Below are 27,319 nucleotides of genomic sequence, written 5' to 3' on the forward strand. Positions count from 1 at the left end.
AATGCAAACTTGGGTGAAAAAGCTATTAGACCCTGCCTGTGAACTGAAAACTAAATTATATGTATGTTCATTGGCCTCAGAGTTGATGTGGGCATTAGTATGTCCACGTCTAAGAACTGTCATCAACAAGATGTTAATGTTAACAGGGTAAGGCCCAGGGTACTACTGATAGAACTATGTGCTCCTCCTCTCTCTCCTTTGAAGACAGGAAAGGCTCAGCCTAAGCTTGAGCAGTGTTCTGGAGAGACATGGGGAGGAAGAAAAGAAGGCAGGTGGAAGCTGTGCTACTGGTACAGAAAAGTGCATCCAAGCAGAGAGGGTGTCTGCCTGGAGCATGGGTGATGACTGTCCTATGCACACTGATGATGAAGGCAGCCTCCAGAATGAGCTCCTGCTCTCATGGGTGGGACTGTGGGCTCCGGCCTCACAGAACCCACTTCCCAGCTCCTCTCCATACTCTGCCCTCTTTCCCAACTTTATCTTCCTCTGGGAGCTTCCACTGAGAGGCAGCTGTGTTGCGGAGAGGTGTTGTAGCTCCTAGGGCCCGAGTCCCATCTCCAGATACAGGCTGGTGGCCTTTCTCTGCCCTGGGGCGAGGGCAAGCCTTGCGTGCCAGTTTTCACTTGCTCCACCCTGACAGCAGCCCCAGCACTCTGGACTGGATCTCTCCCCATGGTCTCTGCCCATCCTTTTCTGTGTTCTTGTTTCTGCAGGGCCTACATCCTACTAAGATGTCACTTTCTTTTTTTCAGGGACCTCACTCGGTGTCGTCTTATGAACTGCCCCAAGTTCCCTCTATATATTGATTACATACCTCCGTCAATGGTTTGGTTTTGTTTTGTTTTGTTTTGTTTTGTTTTGCAAAGCGTGGCTCTTCCTAAATTGATAAATGCTCACAGCCACTTTACTGAAGAACACAGGGGAAACATAGAACTCCCTGGCTCTAGTCTCTGTCCTCCACACTCTGTGGCAAGCACATTCTCTGCCACAGGGTGCTCCCTGCGTGTCACAGGCAAGGAACCCCTGACAAGAGGTGTTTCTCATTGGGTTCCAAGCACATGGAATCATGAACACCATGACACGTCCAGGACGACAAGTCAACAACAGCTGGTGATGAGATGTGAATTGGGGGAAGGATTCCTCAGTGACTCCCCAGCGATGAACGTGGATGACCAGGTAAATGGCAAATGAGGTGAGGAAGACCAAGCAGAAGGGGCATGGATGTGTATCCATGGTTAGATCTTCCCCCAAAGGTAACTGCTATCTGGAATGTTGCTCATCATCCCCTTGCTTTGTCATATATGCAGAGATGTGATGGTAAATGCTTAACAGCCACTCTCCCAAAATCAAATATCTGTGTGGGACCACATGTATATCCCTATATAAAATTTGTTAGACATTTTTCTTTTTTTTTTAATTTTTTTCTTTAATTATTTATGATAGTCACACAGAGAGAGAGAGAGAGAGAGAGAGAGAGGCAGAGACACAGGCAGAGGGAGAAGCAGGCTCCATGCACTGGGAGCCCGACGTGGGATTCGATCCCGGGTCTCCGGGATCGCGCCCTGGGCCAAAGGCAGGCGCCAAACCGCTGCGCCACCCAGGGATCCTGACATTTTTCGATACAAAGGACATCTAGCACACAATTTACAAACAATGATAAAATACATAATATCCTTTATTGTAAATCTGTGCAGTTAATTGATTCATACAGAACTTTTTTGTTGAATTTTGTCACACTTTCATAATTGTAGCCAACCCATGGTTTCAGTGAAGTTCCAGGATTAATGTTGGTAAATACTTTTGTTTACATTAACATGCAAGAAGAAAGTAAAATGACAAAAGTATATGGTAAAGAGTTACTTTCTCATCAATCACGTGAGCAACCTCTTTGTTGAATCAGACAATAGTTTTCAAATACTGGAAGACTATTTCCTCAATTCCTACGCTATTCACAATGTAATAGCCACAGACATGACCAACGTTTTAAGTTTAATCTGTTGATCATTATTAACATCTTTTTATGCCCACATGTGTATGTTGATATAAAATGATCAAGCCCTAGTTTGTAGCATTAGCCAATCTCTTTCATTTAAGTTATAAACTTACCCATTATGGCCTATTTCAAGCTTCCAAGGTGATGCCACCAAACACAGAGTTTGAAAGAGATCATAGTAGTAATATTGACAGTATATAGGATTTTCACCATACAGATATAATAGATATAAATAACCTCAAAAACATAAATAATAGTAAAATTCAGTAAAATAACTAGGTGATGAGTTTAGCATATTCATTAACATTGTCTTTAGTATAATTCATTTCATTGTAAATTTATATAATTTAATTTTTAATGTTGGCTATGCTTAACGACTGGCTTGCAAAGTTTCTGAAAATTTAATTATTGGATCTCACAAGCCAGGTCAAGCCAGGTCTAACACATCATTGTATACAAATGAGATCATGCTATATGGGATCTTCAGGAAGCTGTCTTATCAGATATCCTGTTATTCTTGTCTTTGACCCCCAGCATCATTCTACCCCTTCTTTGTTCTCAGCTCTGACACAGGATGTCAAGGCCTGAGAACAACTCACAGAATCCCTTGCCAACAAGGTTTCTATTCTATAATCAATGAGAGGTGGATGGAAGGACAAAGGCAAAGTTCATCATCCTCAGACAGTGATGGTATCAGAATCACATGGGCTCTGCAGTAGCAATAGGACTGCCTGCCACTTCTTGATCTGCAAGAAGCACCCCCACTCTTGGGTTTTGCCTCTTCCTCATTCATTTCAATATTTTTGTAGAACCTGATTTCCTGCATTCAACCGTTCCTGCTAAAAATATAAAGAATGGTTTCTGGTTTTCTAAATATAAGACGGGGATTTATCCATGTTCATGCAGGGAGCACAGTCCCACAATTTTCACTATGGTATAATATTCTACTCCAGGATAGTATAACATAGGATTCCCCACAATTAGGCTCCATTTATACCCTGCCTGCCCAGCCTTTGGTGCTTTGAATACAGCCAGTCTACCCAGATTATACTACCATGAGCAACAAGACGCTGTTCTGGTGCTTACCCAAATGGCTTTCATGCTTACCCATTAGACTAGTCATTCCTTGTTCTTATCACCTCTGCAGTGCCTTCTGGAGATGATCCAGCAGGGTTTCCTAGTCCATCAACTTTGGCCTAACATACTCTTCTAGTGCTGAAGAAGAGTCTACTGGGAGTAGAGAGACTTGTTCCTATGGGTCAGTATAAGCCCACAGCTGCAGCATGGGAAAAAATAATATAACAAAAATGTAGTTCACTGTCTCACAGCAAATTAAGGTTAAATGTAAATTTACAATATTGTAACATAATTGGCAACAGTCCACATATGCTCACTAGTTGATCAAATTCAGCCAGGACTTTTCTAGAATGTCCCCTGTCCTCACACAACCTGTGCTGAGATATGTACAGGAGAGAAGTTAATTTATTGTAAGGAAGAAAAGAGAAAACTTTTCTCCCATTGTCTGCAGGCTGAAGCCCTATTCACCCTTCAAAACCCAGTTCATATATCTCCTCCTCCATGAAGTCTTCTCAAACACTACCAATCTGAAATACCTTACTCTACATCCTCTGTGTCTTATACATAATTCTTTATACCCTTGAGGGATGAGGTAATGTCTTCCCCCCAAAGAAGAGATTTGCTTACCACTATTGTTAAGAGCATTGGAATACCTGAGTTCTGTGTTCTTCAGCTGTGATGCAAACCCACTGCATGCTTAATATCCACCTAGGCACCTTCATGTTGCCCGGCAAGGCTTAGGGGATAAAGGAAATCCATGCCAACAGGATACTCATTCCACTTGCTATACCATAAATAAAAAGTCCTTTGTCTCTGACCCAGGAGCCTTGTGCCTTTTGCTGGCATCCATAAAACAGTAACAGGCAAGTACTAGCTTGTAAGTAGAGCACAACCCCAGACCCTCCCGGACAGAGTCTGTGTCTTTTCATCCATTGAAACTCCAGAGTATAGCACAGGTCCTGATTAGTAGATGTTTGGAATTTAATCAAGTTGAATTGACTAAACCAAAGACAAGGAACTTTTCCTCTACTGAGAATCCTATAGCCCAGTGTTTCTCAACCTTGGTGCTACTGACATTGGGGCTAGATTATTCTTTGTTGTGGGGTACTGTCCTGTGCATTAGAGGATGTTTAGCAACATCCCTAGCCCCTACGCAGTTGATGCCACTTAACACCCACATTCCAATTGTGGCAACCAACAGTATCTCCAGATATTGCCAACTGTTCCCTGGGAAGGCAGTATCACTACCTCCAAGAACCACTGGAGTGGCCTATCCCTAGGATGCTGGTGACAGTTGGAAGAGCCAGGAAAAGGGCCATAATTAAATGATAATTTAGCATTAGTCTGAAATTTTAACTCATTTGGGAAAGATATAAAATATTGCATAGTCTATTATATCTCATAAAACTGGGGAGGAAATATTGTACTTAACTGTCTTTTCATAGCTAACAGTAAACATAGCTGTTGTAAGCACCTGTGGCATAGGTGCCATGCAGGGCCCATCAGGTAGATCACCTCATTTATACCCTCCAGCAATGCGGTGAAATAAGCATTTCACATTATAAGAAACTGGGGGACGGAGTGAGTAAGTGGCTCACCGAAGTGGAATAGTTTAGACTTGAATACAGAGCTATGAATCTCCAACACTCTTGCTCCTAATTATTAACCTTGTGTTATGATCCCACAAAGAAAGGAGGTGTCAGCCTGTCATGCCTGGAAGTCATGAAATAAGAAATCAAAAATCTATCTTCAGAAAAAAAAAAAATCAAACTCACATGTCAATACCAGTCTCTTAAGGGTTAAAAATACATAACTCTTTAGATATTTTAAGTGGGCGCATAAGTGCCAAAATCTGTAATAACATGTACTTTCATTCCTACATAAAATGCTAAAATACAGGCCCTCATATGTTGCTCTCTTTTCTGCATCCAAAAAAATGCCAACCATCCAATCCAGAAAGGAGAAAAGTGCCAAAACTTGTTTCAAGTCAAGGCCAACATGACTCTACTTCAGTGGAGTACCTTCTCCATCTGGTGGTGAGTTAAAGAATTGTTAAAGTCACCCAGTACTTGCCATGAATGCTCTGAATGAGTGCCCACCTCACTCCTAACTGAGTCAGACACATAGTGATGCGCCAAACTGACTGCTGGTCAATATCAGATTTTGGAAATTTGGAGAGCATAAAAATTACTAAATACCTATGGAATTACAAAGCTGAGTAACTCCTAAAGAAAAACACTGTTTCAACTTGATTTAAGTTTCCCTGAGAAGATAACAAACTCAAACACCTCACATCTTTACATAAATTTGGTCCACTCCAATGGATTTGGTCCATGAAGATTATTCTCTACATTCTTAATGCTCAGAAATATTTTAAATGCACTGTTGTGTTTCATCTTGGAGGCAGAGAGAGACAGCAAGGAAGAAAGAGGGTAAGAGAAAGAATGGAAGAGAGAGGAAATCTTATCTATATTCCAGAGGAACCAAAAACCATAATTCTATTAAAATATATACGGAGGGGGTTCTGGGGGACACAGTCATTTAAGCATCCAATTCTTGGTTTTCACTTGGGTTGAAATCTTAGGATCGTGGGATCAAGCCCCTCATCAGGCTCTACACTCAGCATGGAGTCTGCTTGAGATGTTCTCTCCCTCCCACTCATGCTCCCTCTCCCTCTCTCTCTAAAATAAAAAAAAAAAACTTTAAAAAAATATATATGTATATATATAAACATACAGGGACATTGATAACTCATTTGTTTCCAATATTATCTCATACCACCATTTCTCAAATCTTTAAACTGTTCTCTTTCTCTTTGCAGTAATATCACAGGAAAATCTATAATGCATTTTCATTAATCTGATAAATCTTTTATTGAGAACCTACTATATGCCAGGCATGGGGATATAACAGGGAACAGCTATGTCCTTTCCCCCAGGGGGCTTACACTCTAATGGGGGAACAGGCAATCCACAGGCTCCATACCAAGTGTGAGGCACCTTCTCATTTCATTTTCATAGCTCTGTGTAGTGGGTCTTATTATCCCTATCTCACACATGAGGAAACGGGCCTCAGAAAGGTGGAGCGATTTACCCAAAGACTCAGAGAAAAAGAGGCAGGAGCAGGATTCAAAATCATATATCTTCTCCAAATCCCAGCCCTTAAGCCCCATACCATCTGGCTACAAGTTTTCAACAGCAAAGCAGGCAGCATGCAGCACAAGCTGATATGTGTGGGGCACAATGCCAGGCCCTGGGAGGTATAGGGAGACTTGGCCCTGCCTCCAGGAACTGGAGCAGCATCTACCTGTAATGCTGCCAGGCCCAAGAACACACCCACCCATCCACCCACCAGCATTTGTGAACCATAACGAATTCCCCCAAACTTAAAAATTATAAAGTGAAATTCAACAAAAAGACTAACATCACAAGGATCATCAACAGATCCTGTGACTTCCCCATAGAGTTGGAGGATTGTTAAGTTGGGACAATAGATTTCATGGGGCCTTACCCTCCCCCCACTTATTCAATGATGGAGGCCAGTTACTGGAATTCTCAGGTGGCCAAATACAGAGATTGAAGGGGAGATCTTGCTTCTATAGAGTGTATTTTGAATGGCTCAGTGATGCAGAACATAGAATGAGGGATAAAAACTTACAAAGGACACTCCACTTGACCAGATGGAAAGTCTGTATATCATGTACCTCTTGATATCCTAATTCGAGACTGCATCTAACAAAAACCAGAGTTGACATCAGAGGAAAAACTCCATTGTAAACCCCACTGCTAAGACCCATTACTCCTGGCCCTTTCTGGCAAATCTTTGTTTCCCAATTCCTGTCTAAGCCACACTGTTTGCTTGGCAAAAGCCAGGAGACATGAGAACCTCCTACAGCAAATGTTGATATAAAGAAAATGTCCTAAGTGACCAGTGGTGTTTATCCAGGTATTATTTCTGCCACCTGTACCAAGTTTACCAAGTAGGTGCGGAGGGTCACTCTCTTGTGTGAGTTCAGCTTGAGTTGCCCAGCTACCACTTCTTGGATTTAACAGAGAATATAAATCTAATTGTCCCCGTCTTCACTTATACCATAAGGATCCCAAAGTAGGTCATTGTCTGTGAACCACATGAATGAACCTTGTACATTTGAACTCTCTATGTGGCTTGCCAAAGTGGCCCTCAGAAGTCAGAGGCAGCAAGTTTTACAATCAAGATGTTCTTGGGTCTTGTCAAACACAGCCAACACTCCAGAATTCTTCCCCTTGGCAGGCGTCCGTTTCTGCGTGCTCACTCCTACTTGCTGACAATACCAACGGGCAGGTCTCTGAGTTCTAATTCCCATTCTGCAGCCAAATTGCTGACTTCCATTAAAAACACCCTCATAAACTGCCATTTGTGGGCACAGCTGTCAGTGTCCATTCATCCCAGGACATACTTGGCTTCCACAGACCGCGGGGGGGGGCGGGGGGGAGCAAGAAATTTAACAAAAATAAGCCCAGAAAAGGACACAATTATAAATATATATAGGAGCAAACTTTAAAGCTGTAGCTACTCCAGAATCCTAGGCAAATCTTAGTATAAGATTTCTAAACATCATGGAAATTGTTAAGATTTCTCTCATGAAATCAACTTTTTTTTTTCATTTGGCTCTATTTTCTTTTCATAGCACTTATCACAGCTGTCATTAATGAATCATCTGCATAATTTCTAATTTAACGTCATTCTTCCTGGTTATTCTGTAACTCCCTCAGGGAAGGACCCAAGACTGATTTGTCTGCATTCCAGCTGCCCTGTGTATTGACTGGCACATAGCTCAAAAAAAATGTCAACACTATCTTTGCAATAGTGCCATGATTTCATTATTTCAATGTATCACCTGTTTCAAAAACACTAGGCTTCAGGTCCTAGTTTTGTCACCATGCTATAGTTATCAAGATGGTACGGAGGTGACAGGTATATATGGGACTTCCCTGTATATTTTTTTTTTGCAACTTCCTATGAATCTATGATTATTCAAAGTCTTCGATTTCACCTAAACAGTGAGACTTCCATTTTCCCTCATGTCCACACACCACATGATGCTCTTGGCTTGCTGGACTTCCCCAGTGTCTTCTCTGTCTTTTACCAGCTCTACTTCTAACAATCTGACTTCCTGTATCATAGGTCAGAAGCTCATCCTTTTTTCCCTTCCACCCTTGATAGAGCAGATCACTTTGTACAACAGTGACCCTCCTGAGACAGCCAGCTAAAATGCCAAGTATGAAGGCAATCTTCATACAATGTATCCCTCTGTCTTCTTCACAGGGACACCACCATGAGTTGTCACATGGCAGTAATTTTCAGCAAGAACTAGCTGGAATACCAAGGGTCAGGGATAGATGTTACGTTGATGAGCCAATCATTCCCTCAAGATGGTTGGTTGGCAATAAAATCCAGAATATGCGTCTCCAGGTTCACAGTCGATGAACCACACTCCAAAGTACTGTGTAACCACATCTGTGGCAGCCTCATATTACACAAAGAATCAGGCCAGCACCGGGCTGCCAAGAGCCTCAGAAAACTGCACAAAGTACATTAAAATCGACAGAAAGGCTGCCCATGTCACAATATTTGGATAACTTCCACCTCTCCCCCCCAAAAGCCACCACTGGCTGAGGTTTGACACTACTGGCTTGAATCACACAATCAGATTCAAACTTTTAAACAAACCACTGAACAGATATTAACTTCCCTGTAGGCCTGGGAATACAGCCCAGCCCTGCTGGACATAAAGAAAGATTCGGTCAGTAGGAGCAGAGTGGAATCAGGATTGCAGAGTGTTCTCAGAAAGTGAGTTTACCAGCGGCCCATACCATCCCCACACTCAGCCCACTCCTATGGTTCTTTGTCCTTCTAGTTGATGACCTCCTCCAGGGGAAAAAAATCCCCACTTTAACATTGACATCCGTCTCTGTAAGTCAGAACACAAGAGCTGTCTGGCTTCCTGATACTTTCACTGGCTCCCAGCATTACCTGCAGTGTACTCTTTTGTAAACATGAGGGTAAAAAGCAGAAATTCAAAGGGAAACAACTCTGAGAGCCTCTCTAAACAGTGAAGCTGGGCTACCAGGAAAGAGAAAAAGAAAAGAAAACTAATCTTCATTACCTCCTGGACAAAAGTGGCAGGGAGGGAGAGAGCCAAGAAAAGAGAAATGGTCTTCATTTAAAATGTTTTAATATAGCAACATGATCAAGACTTATTTTCCCACTGCCAGGCAGTGAGTCCAGAGAGAGCCAAATGGCCCATTCTCCCACACACTTTTTAGCAGAAAAGTAATGGCCCTTTGTATAGCATTTATGAGTCAATAAGGTACTTTTGCATATGGAAACTCAAAGTGACAGCAACCCTGAACGATTATACCTACTTCACAGATGACAAAACTAAGACTCATAGAAAGATAGTCAACTGGAAGTGGCAGAGACAGGAGTACATGCTCAACAGACACATGGAAGAAGCAGGGGAGAACCGCTATATTGTTCTTTGAGGAAAAGGAACAAAGCATAATCCCCACAGTTTATTTTTGCTTTTGCTTCCCTTGCCTTAGGAGACATATCTAGAAGAATGTTGCCACAGCCAATGTCAGAGAAAATATTGCCTTGTGCACTCTTCTAGGATTTTTGTGGTTTCATGTCTTTAATCCCTTCTGAATTTTATTTTTGTGTATAGTGCAAGAAAGTGGTCCATTTTCATTCTTTTGCATATTGCTGTCTAGTTTTTCTTGAATTGTTTTTTGAAGAGACTATCTTTCCCTCATCGTATATTCTTCCCTCCTTTGCCAAAGATTAGTTGACCATATCAACATGGGTTTATTTCTGGGCTCTTTGATTGATTCCATTGATCTATGTGTCTATTTTTGTGCAGTAATGGTACTGTTTTGGTTACTACATATTTGTAGTATATCCTGAAATCTGGAATTGTGACACCTCCAGGTTTGTTCTTCATTCTCAAGATCATTTTGGTTATTTGGGATTTTTTGCGGCACATAGAAATTTTAGTGTTAATTGTTCTAAGTTCTGGAAAATTGCTGTTGGCATTTTGATAGGGATTGTATTGAATCTGTAGATTGCATTGGATAGTATGGACATTTTAACAATATTGATTCTCCCAATCTGTGAGCAAGGAATATTTTTCCATTTGTTTGTGTCATCTTCAGTTTCTTTCATCAGTGTTTCATAGTCTTCTGAGTACAGGTCTTCTACCTCCTTGGTTAAGTTTATTCCTAGGTATTTTATTCTTTTTGATACAATCATAAGTGGAATTGTTTTTAAAATTTCTCTTTCTGCTACTTCATTATTAGTGCATAGAAAAGCTACCAATTTCTGAGTATTAATTTTGATGTATAGCAAAGGAAACCATAACAAACATAACAACATAACAAAAAGGCAACTTACTGAATAGGAGAAGATATTTACAAATTATATGTACAATAAGGAGTTAATTTCCAAAATATATAAGGAGTTTATAAAATTCAACACCAAACAAACAATCTGATTATAAAATAGGCAGATAAACTGAATAGACATTTTTCAAAGAAAGACATAGATAGCCAAGAGATACATAAAGAGATGTTCAAAATCACTAGTCATTGGGGAAATGCAAATCAAAGCCACAATGAGATATCACTTCATACATTTCAGAATGGCTAAAAACAAAGACAAGAAATAATAAGTATTGATCAGGATATGGAGAAAAAGGAATCCTGGTGCCCTGTTGGTGGGAATGTAAATTAGTACAACCATTGTGGGAAACAGTATGGAGGTTCCTCAAAATATTAAAAATGGAAATATCATATGATCCAACAATCTACTACTAGGTATCTACCCAAAGAAAGCAAAAACACAAATTCAAAATGATATATGCACCCCTGTGTTTATTGCAGCATTATTTATAATAGCCAAAATATGGAAGCAACTAGGTATCCAACAATAAACATACAAATAAGGAAGATGTGGTGTGTATACACATACACAAACACACACACTTGATGGAATATTGCACAGCCATAAAAAAGGATGGGATCTTGTCATTTGTGACAACATGGGTGGTCCTACAGGGTATTATGCTAAATGAAATAAATCAGACTGAGAAAGACAAGTAGCATATTATTTTACTCATATGTAGAATCTAAAAAAAATGAATAAACAAGCAAAAGGCAGAATCAGACCTACAAATACTGAAAACAAACTGATGGCTGCCAGAGGGAAAGGGATGGGAGGATGGGAGAAGTGGGTGAAGGGGAGTCAGAGGTACAGGCTCCCAGTTATAGAATGATAAGTCACAGGGATAAAAGGCACGGCATAGGAAATATAAGCAATGATATCCTAACAATGTTGCATGGTGACAGTCAGTAATTACACTTGTAGTGTCTATATCGACTTATCAAATTACTATATTCTACACTTGAAACTAATGCAACATTGTGTGTCAACACTCAAATGAAAATTTTTTTAAATAAAAAGTAAAAAAATAAAAAGAAAGCACAGTCCCAGGGATGTGAGGATTCCTGTCCATCTTTGTGGTGGGCCTAGGAAACTGCACTTCAGGGAGTTAACTTTTATTCTTATTCTGACAATTCAAAGAGAACAGTCCGTAAGCTAATAAATTCTCATTTCAAAGGTGATTCGTAGAACATTATCTCTAAAAAGAAATCCACTCAGAAACGTGAGATGAGAGAGCTGTAAACAAAGGGCTCCAGCTGTTAATTGAATCTGTCGGTGCCTCAAACGGGACAGCAGCTTAAGCCAAATATCAAAGGCGAGCAGCTCACCTTGAAGTCACTGTGCAATATGACCCCAGCGGCAGATGGAGACACTGGATCTGAGAGGCCAGGCCCACTGTGGCAGCAAGAGGTCAGGTCCACGACTCAAACTCCTGACTGCTTCTGACTCTGTGACAAGGCAGGCCAAGCAAAGCCACCCCCTCTGGTGCTGCCAGAGGCTCTCCCAAAGGCTTCACAGAGTCCCTGCATTTTGAAGACAGACACACACTCACCTGATTTCCACAGGTGGCCTTGGAGGCAGAGCAGTGAGGAGGGGAGTGAATGGTGCTGACCAGCGCTCCGCCCTCCAAGAGCATCCTTTCCCGTCGCCGCTGGGAAGAGAAGTGCTTGGCCTTGCTGCTGTGCCATTCCAACCCTCACCAGCACTCTGTGAATATATAAAGGTAAAAGCCTAGTGCCTGACCCCTGGGGGAAATGAGTTTGTGGTGAAACTCAACCTACTGTTGCATTTGGGATTCTTTGAGGAAGAAACCCTTTGCTTCATTTGGTGGAGCCACCTGCAGCCATGCGGTGTCTCTACAGGCCATTCCAGAGGTGGGCACCCTGCTCCGTTCAATTGTGCTGAAGCAGGTTGAGGCTTCCCCAGTGCTGCACCCGCGTGGCTGCATTTTTCCTCCCATTAGAGGATCCAGGAGCATCTATCTCATCCTGGGCAGACGCTGAGCAGAACAGAGTGTGTGCTCCCCAAGTGTTAGGACCTGAAATAAATCATGAGGCTGAAGAGAAGGGACTGGAGCAAGACCCAATCCACCAGCCAGGTCCCAGGGAGATCCCACCAAGCTTCCATCACTTAAGTGCTTCTCACTGCTCCCATTCCTGTTCAGTGCACCCCACACATGATCCTGGACCCCCACCATAAGGCCTAAGTGATCACAAAACCCCACTCTCACACACCGCAGCCCTCACACACTCCCAGCCCTCCCACACCAGCCCTCCCACACCCCAGCCTTCACATGCCCCAGCCCCACACCCGAACCCTCATACACCCCAACCTCCACACATCCCAGCCTTCACACACCCCAGCCCTCACATACCCCAGCCCTCACACACCCCACAACTCATACACCCTAATGCTCACACCCCAATCCTCACACCCCAGCCATTATACACCTTAACCATCACACACCCCAGCCCTCACACAGCCCAGACTTCACATACCCTAGACCCGTCAAAACCCCTTTTCTCTAGGGACTTCATGGAATGGCCTCCAGCATACACACAAAAACTGCAGCTACTTCTCAGCCTCAGGACATCATTCAGAGAGCTCCAGCATTTCCATTTCTGTCTCCCACCCTCTCTTAAGGGGCCATATACTTTTGAAAGCAAAATGCCTCCCACCTCTGCTGCCTCTACCATGTGAGCAAGGGCAGCTCCAGTTCTCAAGGACACAAAGCCCTACTCTCACTTTGGACAATGGAAGCAGGAAAAAACAAAAATTCCTGTAAATCATCCTGCACTATAAAGGTATAAAGGTTTTTGTGGAATAAAAGAAGGTGGGGGCACCTAAGTGGCTCAGTCAGTTAAGCATCTGACTCTTGCCTTTAGCTCAGCTTATGATCTCAAGGTTGTGGGATCGAGGGCTGAGCATAGAGCCTGCTTAGGAATTTCTTTCTGCTCCTTCCCCCTCTCCATCTCTAAAAAAAATAAATAAATAATAAAGGTTTTTACGTACTAACTCCAGCCTCTTTGGTCCTATTTTTATCACATTATTATTCACTTTGCATCCAAAAGGAGGACTAAAGTAGAAAAACACATTTGAAATATCCTAAGATTTTCCTGCTGTCTCTGGGGCATAGATGGTACAGAAAGCCTATGGAAAGAGCTTTTAGGGAAGGAAATGCGTTTGGAAACTGTTCTGTGGATTAGGCGGAAACAGGCTGTGCAAGTCTCATTCATGGCTGTATCCCCAGTAAAGACTGCAGGTATATTGTTGGTGCCTGACCAGTAACTATAAAATGAGTAAGTGAAGGAAAATTTAAAGTCAATGGGAAGTGAAGAGAGAGAATGGGTGCCCCTTTAGTACCCATCTTCACCTTAAATCAGTAAGGATAAAAAGGCTGCTTAGCAGAGGGAGCTTCAGGGAAACCTGGAATCGAGCCCAGTAGCTGTTTGCTCCTGGCTCGTCATAAGAGGTTGGGCTGAAGTGAAATTCACAGGCAGAGGACTCTGGGTGCACTGGCCTGGTTCACGGAGCTTACCCAGCATTCCTCTAAGCTGTGGCCAAAAGTAAGGACAACTTTAAAAGGACAAAAGTAATGAGAATTGCACAGATGCTCATTAACCAGGAAGGGCAGTCCAGTCTTTCTGGATTCTCTTGACAATGGGATACCTGCTGGAACAATAACAGAAAGTTGCTGCAAAGGTCAACCTTCCTGCTTTCCTGTTTCTGAGCTCTAGCCATCCCGCCAGGTGAATTCACCACTCACTGTGCCAGTAGGTAACCACTTCCTACTCAGGCAGTTCAAGAATCAGATGGTCAAAGTGGGAAAAAGAATGCTTTCCCATACCTTTTCAGGAAGACTAAGGAAAAAAAAATTTTCTACTGACAACATACATGTATTGACTGACTGTGTATTGACTGATTTTACAAAGCCTATGAATAGGTACAGCCACAGATTTGGACAAGATTTGGACACAAAACAAAATGACCCAGCTTCTGAGATCAGAGCTGCTTCTTATCAGGGCATTGAGGAACTCAAGTACCAATCAAGTTGATGATGAAGAAACCTGGCCAGACAAAAGACACGAACAGAAATCTCACAGAGGAACACATAGACATGGCCAACAAGCACATGAGAAAATGCTCTGCATCACTTGCCATCATGGAAATACAAATCAAAACCACAATGAGATACCACCTCACACCAGTGAGAATGGGGAAAATTAACAAGACAGGAAACAACAAATGTTGGAGAGGATGTGGAGAAAGAGGAACCCTCTTGCACTGTTGGTGGGAATGTGAACTGGTGCAGCCACTCTGGAAAACTGTGTGGAGGTTGCTCAAAGAGTTAAAAAATAGATCTGACCTATGCCCAGCAATTGCACTGCTGGGGATTTACCTCAAAGATACAGATGCAGTAAAACGTCGGGACACCTGCACCCCGATGTTTATAAGAGCAATGCACAATAGCCAAACTGTGGAAGGAGCCTCGGTGTCCATCGAAAGATGACTGGATAGAGAAGCTGTGGTCTATGTATACAATGGAATATTCCTCAGCCATTAGAAACGACAAAAACATTATATGGTCTCATTCATTTGGGGAATATAAAAAATAGTGAAAGGGAATAAAGGGGAAAGGAGAAAAAATGAGTGGGAAATATTAGAAAGGGAGACAGAACATGAGAGACTCCTAACTCTGGGAAATGAACTAGGGGTGGTGGAAGGGGAGGTGGGCGGGGGGTAAGGGTGACTGGGTGATGGGCACTGAGGGGGGCACTTGATGGGATGAGCACTGGGTGTTATTCTATATGTTGGCAAATTGAACACCAATAAAAAATAAATTTATATAAAAAAGAAAAAAAAAAAAGAAACCTGGTCAGAAACAGCAAAAAAGGTGTTCTCATTTGTCTCTGGTAGATGGACCCTTTTCTGCAACCAGTCTGCAGTTTTTGTCATTTGAACTAGTGCATTCAGTTATATCTCAAAAGAGCCCCACTCTGGATCCAGTGTACTTGAGCTTGATAAAGGAAGACTAGAACCCATCCTACCAAGAACCAAGAGATAATCTATAAGGAACACAAAGTTGTTGACTCATCTCATGTAGAAAGGGTCACTCTCAGTTTATTTAAAACACTAGAGGGATCCCTGGGTGGTGCAGCGGTTTAGCGCCTGCCTTTGGCCCGGGGCGTGATCCTGGAGACCCGGGATCGAATCCCACGTCGGGCTCCCGGTGCATGGAGCCTGCTTCTCCCTCTGCCTGTGTCTCTGCCTCTCTCTCTCTCTGTGACTAACATAAATAAATTAAAAAAATTAAAAAAAAAAGATTTCAAAAATAAATAAATAAATAAAATAAAAAATAAAACACTAGAGCAACTGTGGAAATAATTAAATGTAGTAAATATACTACTCCTCAGTTCAAACAACCTCTTCACAGCAACTGAGACTAGTAAAATCTGTCACTAAGGTTCATAAAGAAAAGAAAGGCATATCAGCATCAAGGCTTTGTGGTGAGCTGAGATGAAGTCTCCCTGGAGTTTGCTGGTTCTATCTCACCAAGCTACTTTCTCCCAACATGACTGTGGTTTGGTCTTCAAACAATCTGAAAGATAAGCAAATACCTTTCCTTCCAGCTTACATTTGACTGCCCTTGGTATCCAGTGTGTTTCACGAATGCCAACAATACAGTAGAAAGCCACAATTCACTCACACTCAACCACAGAACTCTCATCTAGAATACACCAGAACTGGGGCAGAGGAACCCATCCAAAGAACAGAATCAAATTTGATTGTAGGTGATGGAGTCTGCCTTTTTCAGCCACTGATCATTTTGAAGTGGGAGTGAAAGTTAGGGAAATCAGAGGAGTGATTCAAACCACTATAAAATCACAAATGATATCTTAGAACCAGAAACAAAAACTTTAGCATGGATTCACAGACTAAACACTACACTATCCAATTCAGTATCACTAGTGACATGTAGCTATTTAAATTTAATTTTCAACTAATTAAAATGAAATAAAATTTAAAATTCAGCTCTTCAGTCACACTAACCACACATTTCAAGGGCTCAGTTGCCACATGTGGTTAGTGGCCACCATATTGAACAGCACAGATACAGAATACTTCATCTTAGCAGAATGTTCTATTAGACAAAACAGGACTAAACACTAACAAAGGAAGAGGAAAGGGAGTTTAAAAAGAAATAAAAGAGTTCTTATCTAAAAAAAAAAAAAGAATCAGAAACCTAAGCATCAACCATGTACCTATCTTAATGCTTCCTGAAGATGTACTCAAACACAATGAACACGTAGATGACTCGATATGAGATTCTAGGACTGCATATACCAACGTTGTTCCATAAAAGGTAGTAATTGTATATGCACCATGGGTAATTATTATTACCATGGGTAATTATTTTTGTGACTTTCATAAATAAACTGAGAGCAACTCTTTCAACAAAAGCTTGGTTGGTGGCCCCATGCTCATTTTGGTGATCTATTCTTCTGATTTCTAGTGGAACAAGGTTTGATCTTTCTAAAATGGAACAGAAAAACATCCCACTTCCCACTTTTAAAACATATATATTTACTGGCTACCTTCTTTCCATAAATGCTCATCATAGATTAGGGGTTTGTTTGTTTGTTTCTTTGTTTCTTTGTTTTCAGGAATTTTCTTAGCAGAAGCTTTTGTTCCAAGACTGTACCAACTTTGTTCTGGAGCAATAGACATTGTTTTAGTAAAGGCTCTTTGCATAACAATAACAGAAATCAATCTGTGCTACCTTAATGAGAAAAGGAAATATGTCAGATGGAGTCCAGAATACTTCATGGAGCCTGAGGATACTGAGGCTTCATTGAGGACTTCTACCAATTCTTTCTGCCTCACATTTCTGCTTCCCTTTATCCAACTACATAATTGTTCACTCTCTTTAGACCTTCTTCCTTGTTATATTGCTCAAAAAAAAAAAGCAAATATTTTATAAGGAGATTAAAGTGTTAGCAGATGAATTGTTTCCAATATACTTTTTTTTATATATTTTTTCCTTTTTTTAATTTAAATTTAATTTGCCAACATATAGTAAACTTTAAAAGCTGAGATTGTTTATGCTTAAATTTCTGAATATATATACTTTCTTTGGAAAGGAAGTATAGTCATTTTTTATAGTTTATGTAATGTTTCTATAATAGTCTTTATTTTAGAGATATTCTATTAAGTTGCTTTTGTTACCAATTTTCTCCCTACATGTTTTCTCAGAGATACTAAATATTGGTATTCTTTGAAAGGTACTGAAGCAAAACAATAATAAAAGTCAAATTGTCATCTTTATATTTTCTCTGTGAAAAATTAAAAAAAAAAAGAAAGAAAGAAAGAAAGAAAGAAAGAAAGAAAGAAAGAAAGAAAGAAAGAAAGAAAGAAAGCTTATAGGTCAGCTCAGGTTTTTGGCAAACATTAACACTATACTTTAATTTTTGATAGTATTTGCCTAAATTTTTCATACCAAAAATTCATTTCTGAAGGACTACCTTTCCCTTGTATTGAAAAAAGGCATTTATTTCCATTTGTATCTTTTTATCAGATAATTTTTTTGTCCCTGGAGTTCCCAGAATAAAATAAAAATCAAGTCATTTAAAATGGAACTCATCATATCAGCCAGAATGGCCAAGGAAGTAGATGACAAGCTCAACCTGTATTTATTCCTTTGGCCCTTTATGTCTCATGTCCCATGCTTTCAAGATCTCCAGAAACCCACCCAGTTTTCCCTCTGTTCATAGCTAATGAGGTAACAGGAAAAACATATTTAAAGTCAAATACCATCAATAAGCTATATGATTTTGAGAAAATTATTTAATCACACAGAGCCTGGTTCCTCATCTGAAAATGAGATTAATAACAGAAATCTGATATGAAGATTGATATGAAGATTAAATAAATCAATGTGTGTGAAATATCTAACCTAGTCCTCAGCACACAATAATTATACCTATGTTAGTATTAGAATTATTATAGTTGTTGTCTTTCTCTCAGTGGCATGGGTTTTAATATGTACTATCTTCCTGAAAATGACCTTCTTTAGCTTGATCTTGAAAATCTCTCCTCTCCCATCCTCAGTTCCAGCCCTGGGATGCAGTTCAGTCTAGACACTGAAGCAAAGGAATAGCAAGACAAAAGCAGACTCAATTTATTTCAGAGTCTGAAACAAATATTGGTAAACCTCTGTAAGTCTGAATGAAGAAAAGAGAGAAGGCACGAATAAAAAGGATTGAGAATGAAAAACAAATAGAAATATGGATGCACAAATTAAAAAGAAAATTATGAACAACTCTTGCCAATAATCTGAGAACTTAATTGAAATAGGTAATTACCTAGAAAAATATTAATTCTCAAAAATGACTATAGAAGATATAGAAAACCTGAGTGGTCCTACACCATTTACAAAATTTAATCTCTAAAATTTTTCTCAGCTGAGTAAGTATGTGAGTTTATTATACTATCCATTTTTTATTATGAAAAATTTTAAGTATATGCAAAAGCAAAAATAATAACTTCTCATGTAAAAATGTTTTTGCAGGTAAGTTTTATCAAACATTCAGGGAAGAAGGATTCTAATACCTCATAAATTTTTTCAGAAATTAGGAAAAGAGAAAACAGTACAACTTACTTTTTATGCTAATATAATCTTGATGTCAAAACAGAATGAGATGAGAAAAGAAACCTTAGGCAAGAGAAAGCTATACTGGGAACTGGGGCATGTTGAACTTCATGGTGACTTTGCCTTTCAACTTAAAAAAAAAAAAAAAGGCTATATTTTACATAGAAAGTTTTTTATCGGGATCCCTGGGTGGCGCAGCGGTTTAGCGCCTGCCTTTGGCCCGGGGCGTGATCCTGGAGACCCAGGATCGAATCCCACGTTGGGCTCCCGGTGCATGGAGCCTGCTTCTCCCTCTGCCTATGTCTCTGCCTTTCCTCTCTCTCTGTGTGACTATCATAAATAAATTAAAAATTTAAAAAAAAAAAGAAAGTTTTTTATCAAAAAAAAAAGAAAGAAATTTTTTTTATCATCCTTCCCCTTTTATGTTGTAATTTATCTTAATTAAATCCCAATCCCTCCATTAATTTCTGATAAATCCACACACTTGCAGGGTGGTGTTGTACATGAATGTGAGGAATAAAGCCTGTCCTGTACCCACTGTCCTGGCTCCAAAGACCCAGAGAGTAGATGATAAGCCTCTAGTCCATGTGTCCCAGGAGAGAATCCTAAGAAGAGTGAACAGTGAGCATGTCTGTGACTCCTAATGATCTTGCTGCTCCCCTTCTCCAGGTGACTATTCCAAGAAATTATTTCATGTGACCAAATCTTATGAATCAGCCAGGTGTATCACACAGCACCCCTATGGCCACAGCTCAGGACAGGCTTATGCCTTTCTCCTGATCATGTCATTAGAAGTGAAGCTCATAACTTGATGCCCCTGTCCCTAAAGGTGTTACATCAAAAGCTGTCAGTTACTTTACTCCTATGGCCCTCCAGCCAGCAGTGTGGCCTCACTTGAGTCGTTAGCCCAACTATATACTATCTTGCTAAGTGAGACTAATTTTAGTAACTTCAGAAACTAAAATATTCTTACACCTGTCAACTTCACATTTTCTAAGGCTAGATCATTGCTAACAGAACCCAGTAAACAAGGATGGGTATGAAATATTGAAAAGACTATGAGATTATCTGCCTGATTGATGTGAAGAGTTCATTTGGAGAGTACTGAAAGGTAAGTTTGGTTATACCAAGCTAGACCAAGGTAAGAACGGTGTTACTTGTTTGAATAAATGGGAAGGGATGGAGGGTTCCAGCATTTCTTCAGCAGTAGAGTAATTTAAATGAATAAAATTGTATATAGTTCTTCAATATATAAAATTGATGAGATCAGAGCTGATCTTCTTATGGCCAGAGGATGGAGATTCAGAGGTTCATACACTTGACTTTCTCCTATCCTCTGAGTCAACCCCTATAGACCCTAGACCCCTCCTCTTCCACACTATGGGCCTTGGGCATACAACTCAAAATCTAATGCCATGTGACACTACAATTTCCACTTAAGTCCTGTGTCAGAGTCATCCATAATTCAGAGTTGGGAGGTTTATGTAAACCAAATCCTTTGTTTTGCTAATGAGATAACTGTGAGAGGAAGGGTCTTCCTTTTTTTAAAGATTTTATTTATTTATTCATGAGAGATAGAGAAAGGCAGAGACACAGGCAGAGGGAGAAGCAGGCTCCCTGTGGGGAGCCCGAAGGAAGGGTCTTCCTGACTAGTCCAAACTTCACATATATTCAAGGTGTGTGTGTGTGTGTGTGTGTGTGTGTATACCTTACATATATATATACCATATATATATATGTATATATATATATACCTTGATTCCTGCCTCCTATTTCCACCACACCCCACTGAAGTTTTCACCAATTAAATAGAATTAAATTATTGAACTTGCATCCACTACTGACTCCTGTATTATTAACTATTCCCATACTTCAATGACATGTGTACATATTTCTGCATGGTTCTAAGGATATGTGTAACAAAAGTCCTGGCTAGGGTATGGATGAGGCCTGCCACACACACATGGTATCCACTAAGTATCATGGTAGCCAGAAGCCTCCCAGGAATTACTTGAACATCTGTTGAGCCTGGGAGGCAGGTAGAACAGAGCCAAGTGAGAGGAATCAACATAAGGTAGGAATAGGGAGATTGTGGGGGTCCCTGGGAAAGAGCGTACTGTATGATATAAAAGAGTTGGATCTGATGAGTCAATCTCACCAACGGAACCTAAGGGATGGGAGAAACGGTGATTCCAGGTATGACAAATGCCTCCACCTAGATGCTTTCCCAAACTTGACCACATTGGCAGTGTGTACATAAGTTGGGAAAGAGAAGAGGTGTGGAATACAGACAATTTAAAAAGTTGTAAGCCCTATAGGAGCCAGCACCCAGCATCTCCACAGAGGATCCCCTTCCAAAAGAAATTAGAAAAGTATTTCCCTACAAGCAAGAGTAGGGGTAAAGCCTCAGGAGGCAACAGACACTGCCTTCTTCTCCCATTCCTACTCCCTATCCTCAAGCAAGTGTTAGCAGCCTAAAGGAATCTCAAAGCTCCAGGGGACTTGGGGGCTCCAAAAGCAAAGCAAGCCTTCCCTGTAAGTCCAATGCAGAAAACTACAGAAAATAACACTGAATGACCCTGCTTGTGTGACATGACAACTCCTGGGACCAATCACTACAGTAGGAAGGCTATGGTGCCATGAGTGGCATACCCAAGTCAGGCACCTATCCAGCCAGCCTCTCTTAACCATCCATGATGGGGGAGGAATGGCAGGACCCTAAAGGTGAAGAGAAGTGATGATACTGGAAGGAGGGGTCCTGAGCAGGGATCTACCACACTTGCTCAGCCCAAGAAATTTGTAAACTCTTACCTCAAAACAATCAAGAATAAAAAGGTTTTGGGGTACCTGAGTAGCTCAGTTGGTTAAATGTATCTGACTCTTGATTTCAGCTCAGGTCTTGATCTCAGGGTCATAAGTTCAAGCCCCAGTATGGAGCCTACCTAAAAAAAAATTTAAAAAATAAAAAAAAAATTAAAAAGAATAAAGGTGTGAATAAGCGGAAATCATTTTAGAGAGGAGTATCTGAAAAAGAAGGTGCAGAAGAGAATTTAGGAAGGTAACCATCATATCCAAGGGGATAATAAGGACAATGATAAGGAGCTAAGACAACCAAAGACTGAAGGATAAGAATGCAGAAGATAAAAGGAATAAAGTAATGATCAACAAAAGCTATCATACAGTCATGCCTCCCAGTGCTACATCTGTGGTTTCATTTTATCCTCCTCAACAGCCCTGCTTGACAAATTATCATCCCCCAGTAAGAGCTAAGAAATCTGGGTTTCACAAAATCAAATCAACCAAAGTCATTCATCTAGTTCCACATCAGAAATGGAAATCAAACCCAGGTTTGAAGGACCTCAAAACCTCTCCCACCCCTTCCATGTCTCTCTGCTCCCTCACCCCTACTCAGTCCCCTCCCACACCATACTGTCTCCCATGTTCCGCAGTTTTAAAGCCAAATCATTAGGATCGGAGCTGGTGCATTTTGAAACTATAAGAGCCATAATTAGAATTTAGTATATAAGAATTCAATACCTACTGAGAGTCTAACTGGAATGGAGAGAAGAGAATTGGAAAACCAATGAGGTATAAGGTCATGCTCCTTGGGTATTGATGCTGAAAGCATCTCTGGGTGCTTGTTAGAAGCACACTTCTAGGGGTGCCTGGCTGGCTCAGCCTCTGAAGCATGTGTCTCTTTATCTCAAGGTCATGAGTTCAAGCCCCACACTGGGTGTGGAGTCTACTAAAAATTTTTTAAAAATAATTTTTTTAATTACAGCTTCTAAGTTCTCATCCACAGAGATTCGGGGGGTTTTGGTGTGGGGTAAAGCCCAAGAATGGCAGCTCCAACAAGCATCAGTGATTCTGAGGTAGGCCACTGACAGACAAGCATTCAGAAACACTGGGGAGAAACCAAGACAATTAATAATAACAGGATGTGAAAAGAGTAGGAGAGGGGTGCCTGGGTGGCTCAGCGAGTTAAGTATTGAACTCTTGGTTTTGGCCCAGGTCATGCACTCAGGTCATGAGATCAAGCCCCATGTCAGGCTTCCACTTAGCAGGGAGTCTGTTTGGGATTCTCTCTCTCCCTCTCCGTCTGCCCCTCCCCCTGCTCATGCTCTCTCTCTCTCTCTCTCTCTCTCTCTCACACACACACACACACACAAATAAATAAATAAATCTTAAAAAAAAACAATAGGAGAGAGATGTATGTGCTCCAACATTGTGTGTACTGGAAAAGAGGAAAAAGAAATGTGTCAAAGGTGACCACTGAATCTACTTATCTACATTAGAGGAAGTTGTCTTTGTCTCAGAAAAAGAATATTCAGGAAAAACTAGGCAACTGGTAAAGGGGGAGGAGGGGGGAGTACCTCCTACATCACTAAGTGGCAAAGTACCAAACCTAAGCAAAGGCTTAAAATAATTATTAATACTTGATCTAAGGTTATAAAAGAGTAAGGAAAGAAAATAAGAGGAAAGAATGCACTAAGTCAATGTTATTGATTTACACTCTGAAAGAAATGCCAGAACTATTATTTAGATGTCAAAATAACTCCAAGAAGAGTACAAGGCTGTTTTGATCATTTGAAACCAAATACCTGCTTTCTCTGAGATGGGGCTTTCAGACATAGAGCCTCCTTAAATACCACTGCGATGCTCTGAACAGATCACATTTCCCCTTCAAAGGTTATACTATGTTAAATTATATGCAATTTCAAAAAGAACAAGTCGTTGTCCTACTTTGAGTCCCGTTCTCTTAAAAGCATGTTTTGACTAAGATTAATTTATAGCCCAAGGAGATTTGGGGAAAGGAAAGAAAAAAAAAAAAACAACCTTGAAATTGCAAGTAAAAATAACTAAGAATTCCGGTTGCTTCTTAAATATCAAGTGACGTTGTTTTGGGAATAGGAACAGATCTGCACAGAGCCACAGGTAAATGGACAGGCTTTGGGATTGGCAGGATCCAACAGACGCTTCAGGGGGAAAAAATCTAGCTGGATGCCACAGTTGTGGAGTAGCTATAATGGGAGTTCAACACAGGGCAATTTCCTCAGCTCCAACCAATGGAAAGTGGTACAGTAAGGAAAATGAGGGCAGAGATGCTCACCTACCTCACCACAGTGTTGTGAGGCTAATTAGTGAGTGCTCCTAAAGCACTGAACAGAGGATCCGCAAGGTGGCTCAGCACATTCAACTTCAGGTTTCTGTAAAACATGCTCATGTCGCATGACTGTGTCCTGACTATTCTATCACAATAGGTACAGACATGCTCATCTCTTTCTATGTTAAGACCTTTTATTTACTTAGCAATATTTCTCCATAATAATTTATCATTTGTGTTTCCTCTTTTTATTTTTATTTGTTAAGGTGGAGGAGGGGCAGCGGGAGAGAGAGAGAATCTTAAGCAGACTCCACGTCCCGCACAGAGCCCAACGTGAGGCTCCATCTCACAACCCTGAGATCATGACCTGAGCCAAAGTCAAGAGTCAGATGCTTAACCAACTGAGCCAACCAGGTATCTCATCTTCTTTTAAAAACAAACCAAAAAAAAAAAAAATCTCCTTGTGCTTTTTCATATTTTCTTCATATATGTTAGGAATATCTTTGTCAGTCATTTATATAACCTTTGCTCTATCAAATCAGTGTAACTCATCATTAACTGGATGGCCCCCAGGAGAGCCTAGGTGGCAGATAGTGCCAGGGTTCATTCACCCACCTAAGGAAGAAAAACTTCCTTATACTTCTCAGCTTTTGCATATAGTCACTTTGGTAATTACATTTCTGGCATTTTCTGGATTATTCAGATGCAATTTACCAAAGGGGAATGATATTTTCAATGTGATAGAGATTAAATATTTCCATTGTGGTTTTGATCTGTTGGGTATTTCCTGAGTCTTTGGATTTTAAACTCTGGCCCAATACTTACTTCCTTAGAGGATCTGTTAGTCTACTAGGACTACCAGGACGACATATCACAGGCCAACGAGCATCAACAGCAGACATTACTTCTCACCATCCTGGAGGCTGGAGTTCTAAGATCAAGGTGTCAGCTGGTCTGGTTTCTCCAGAGAGCTCTCTCCTTGGCTTGCATATGGATCTTCTCAATGAGTCCTCCCATGGCCTTTCTTCTGTGTGCACACATCTCTGGTGTCTTTACCTCTTCTTATAAGGAAACCAGTACTCTTGAAGTAGGGCCCCAGCCTCAGGGCTCCACTGTATTAGTTAGAATTCTCCAGAGAAGGAAACTTCCATAGGAATTGGTTCATGTGGTTTTGGAGGGCAGGAAGTCCCACAGTTTGCTGTCTGCAAGCTAGAGAACCAGGAAAGCCAGTGATAAATACAGTTCAAGGTCAAAGGCCTGAGAAACAGAGGCTGATGATCTAAATACCAAACTGAGTCTAAAAGCCTGAGAACCAGGACCATCATCAATGTTCAAGGGCTGGAGATGGATGTATCAGCTCCAGCAGAAGGAAAAGTCACCCTCGTCTGCCCTTTTGTTCTACTTGGGGCCTCAACAGATTGGATGATGCCCACTCACAATGGAGAGGGCCACCTGCCTTAGACAGTTCGCTAATTCGAACGTTAATCTCTTCCAAAAACACTCTCAAACACAGAAATAATGTTTTACCAACTATCTGGGAATCCTTTAACCCAGTCAAGTTCACATAAAATTCACCAATACTCTCATTTAAATCTAGTTAACTCTTCAAAGAGCCTGTCTCCAAATACAGTCACATTGAAGGTGAGAGCTCCAACACGAATTTGGAGGAACACAATTCAGGCCTTAACAGAGCATATGCCAGACACATTAACAGAACCAAATATAGAAACTCTGTAGAATGGTGAAGAAAGCTATTACTCTATTTTAACTTGACCCATAGCACCATCAGTATACAAATACTATGAGTTAAACCATCCTCCTGAAATAAATCAACTATCTATAGGATAAAAGCACTGGTTTAGGAGAAGGGTTTGGTCCTGCTGCTAATCTCTACCTTTTAATATGATTAAAAGGGGGTTCAACTCAACCAGAAACACTTAGACATTCTCTTCAGATCCAATGATGAAGTATGCCAAAATACAGATCTTGAAAACCATCTGTATTTAGCTTCTGGTGGGGGGAAAAACATGGTGGATATAGCCTTTAATAAATAAAAGAGGAGGGCTTTTTGCTCAATATCTTTAGGATCTGAGAAACTGGCACTGTTAAACTTAATAACCATTGCTATTTCAATAAACAGTGAGCACAACCCAGAAGGCACTTAATCCAAAATGTATAAAATCAATGCAAATCATCAAATGTGACTATTCAATGGGGGAGTTGGGCTTCTGGCACTTATTTACCACTGGCCCCTGGTATGTGTTCTTCTTCTTCACCCAAGATTCATGGCTCTACAAGTCCCTGAGCCCTGACAGATTATGTGTTGTGCATATCGTATAGCACGGCCAGGGGGCAGTTTATAACATGGGATCATTTAAAGGTAGGATAAGGTCCTGGAAACAGCCCTAGCTTATATTAAACAGCAGCTCCAAACAGATAAAACAAAAACCTACAAATAGATATTTCTGAACCTCAGAGTACCCAACCTTTTCTGGCAGCTCATGACATTTCTATCAGCTGCCCACACTTGACATCATCTAAGTGAAAATGTACTGGTGTCTTCTTGGCTCAACCAATACTATTAGCTCAAATTTCCAATTTATCTTTGCATTCTTTATCATTTTCTCCTTGTTTCCAGCACTGGGTTCTTCTTTTAAGCCCCAAATCCATACTACTTTAGATGCCTATATCTGTTTCCAGTGTGTCTGAACTCCCATGAAAGTTTTCTATTTAATTTTGCTAATGTTGGAGAGTTATGGCAATGAAGTCCTACTAATAATTATTAGCAAAGCATGATGGTAGGGGGGAAAGATGGAGTTGTGGGGGATACACAAGAATAAATAGCCCATAGAACAGACTTTCCTTTGCAGTAAATAAATCAGCATGTATATGGCATATTTTATCTTAAAGTGTCTGATTCAACACATCTATGGCTGGTAATGGCAGCAGGATTGGGAAAACACAGACAGGACCTATACTCTCCAAGTTCTTCTATGATTACTGTTCCCAAATTATG

The 27,319-nt window shown here is 40.8% G+C and overlaps 1 protein-coding gene across 9 annotated transcripts in view; it reads right to left on the reverse strand.

Annotated features, from left to right (window-relative positions):
- Positions 1-1,643: 1,643 nt before the first annotated feature.
- SETD4 (SET domain containing 4) overlaps positions 1,644-27,319 on the reverse strand; it is an 84,042-nt gene continuing 58,366 nt past the window's right edge. For 8 of the 9 annotated variants that reach the window (XM_077879139.1, XM_077879137.1, XM_077879134.1 and 5 more), the window contains one exon: positions 10,954-12,256. In XM_077879139.1, the coding sequence (XP_077735265.1) occupies positions 11,974-12,256 (283 nt within the window). In that variant the 3' untranslated portion in view covers positions 10,954-11,973. Of the gene's footprint in view, positions 3,270-10,953; positions 12,257-27,319 lie in introns of those variants that run through there. The other variant, XM_077879136.1, reaches the window with a different exon arrangement.

The sequence above is a fragment of the Canis aureus genome, chromosome 30 (genome assembly GCF_053574225.1).
Source record: "Canis aureus isolate CA01 chromosome 30, VMU_Caureus_v.1.0, whole genome shotgun sequence".
Classification (NCBI taxonomy): Eukaryota; Metazoa; Chordata; class Mammalia; order Carnivora; family Canidae; genus Canis; species Canis aureus.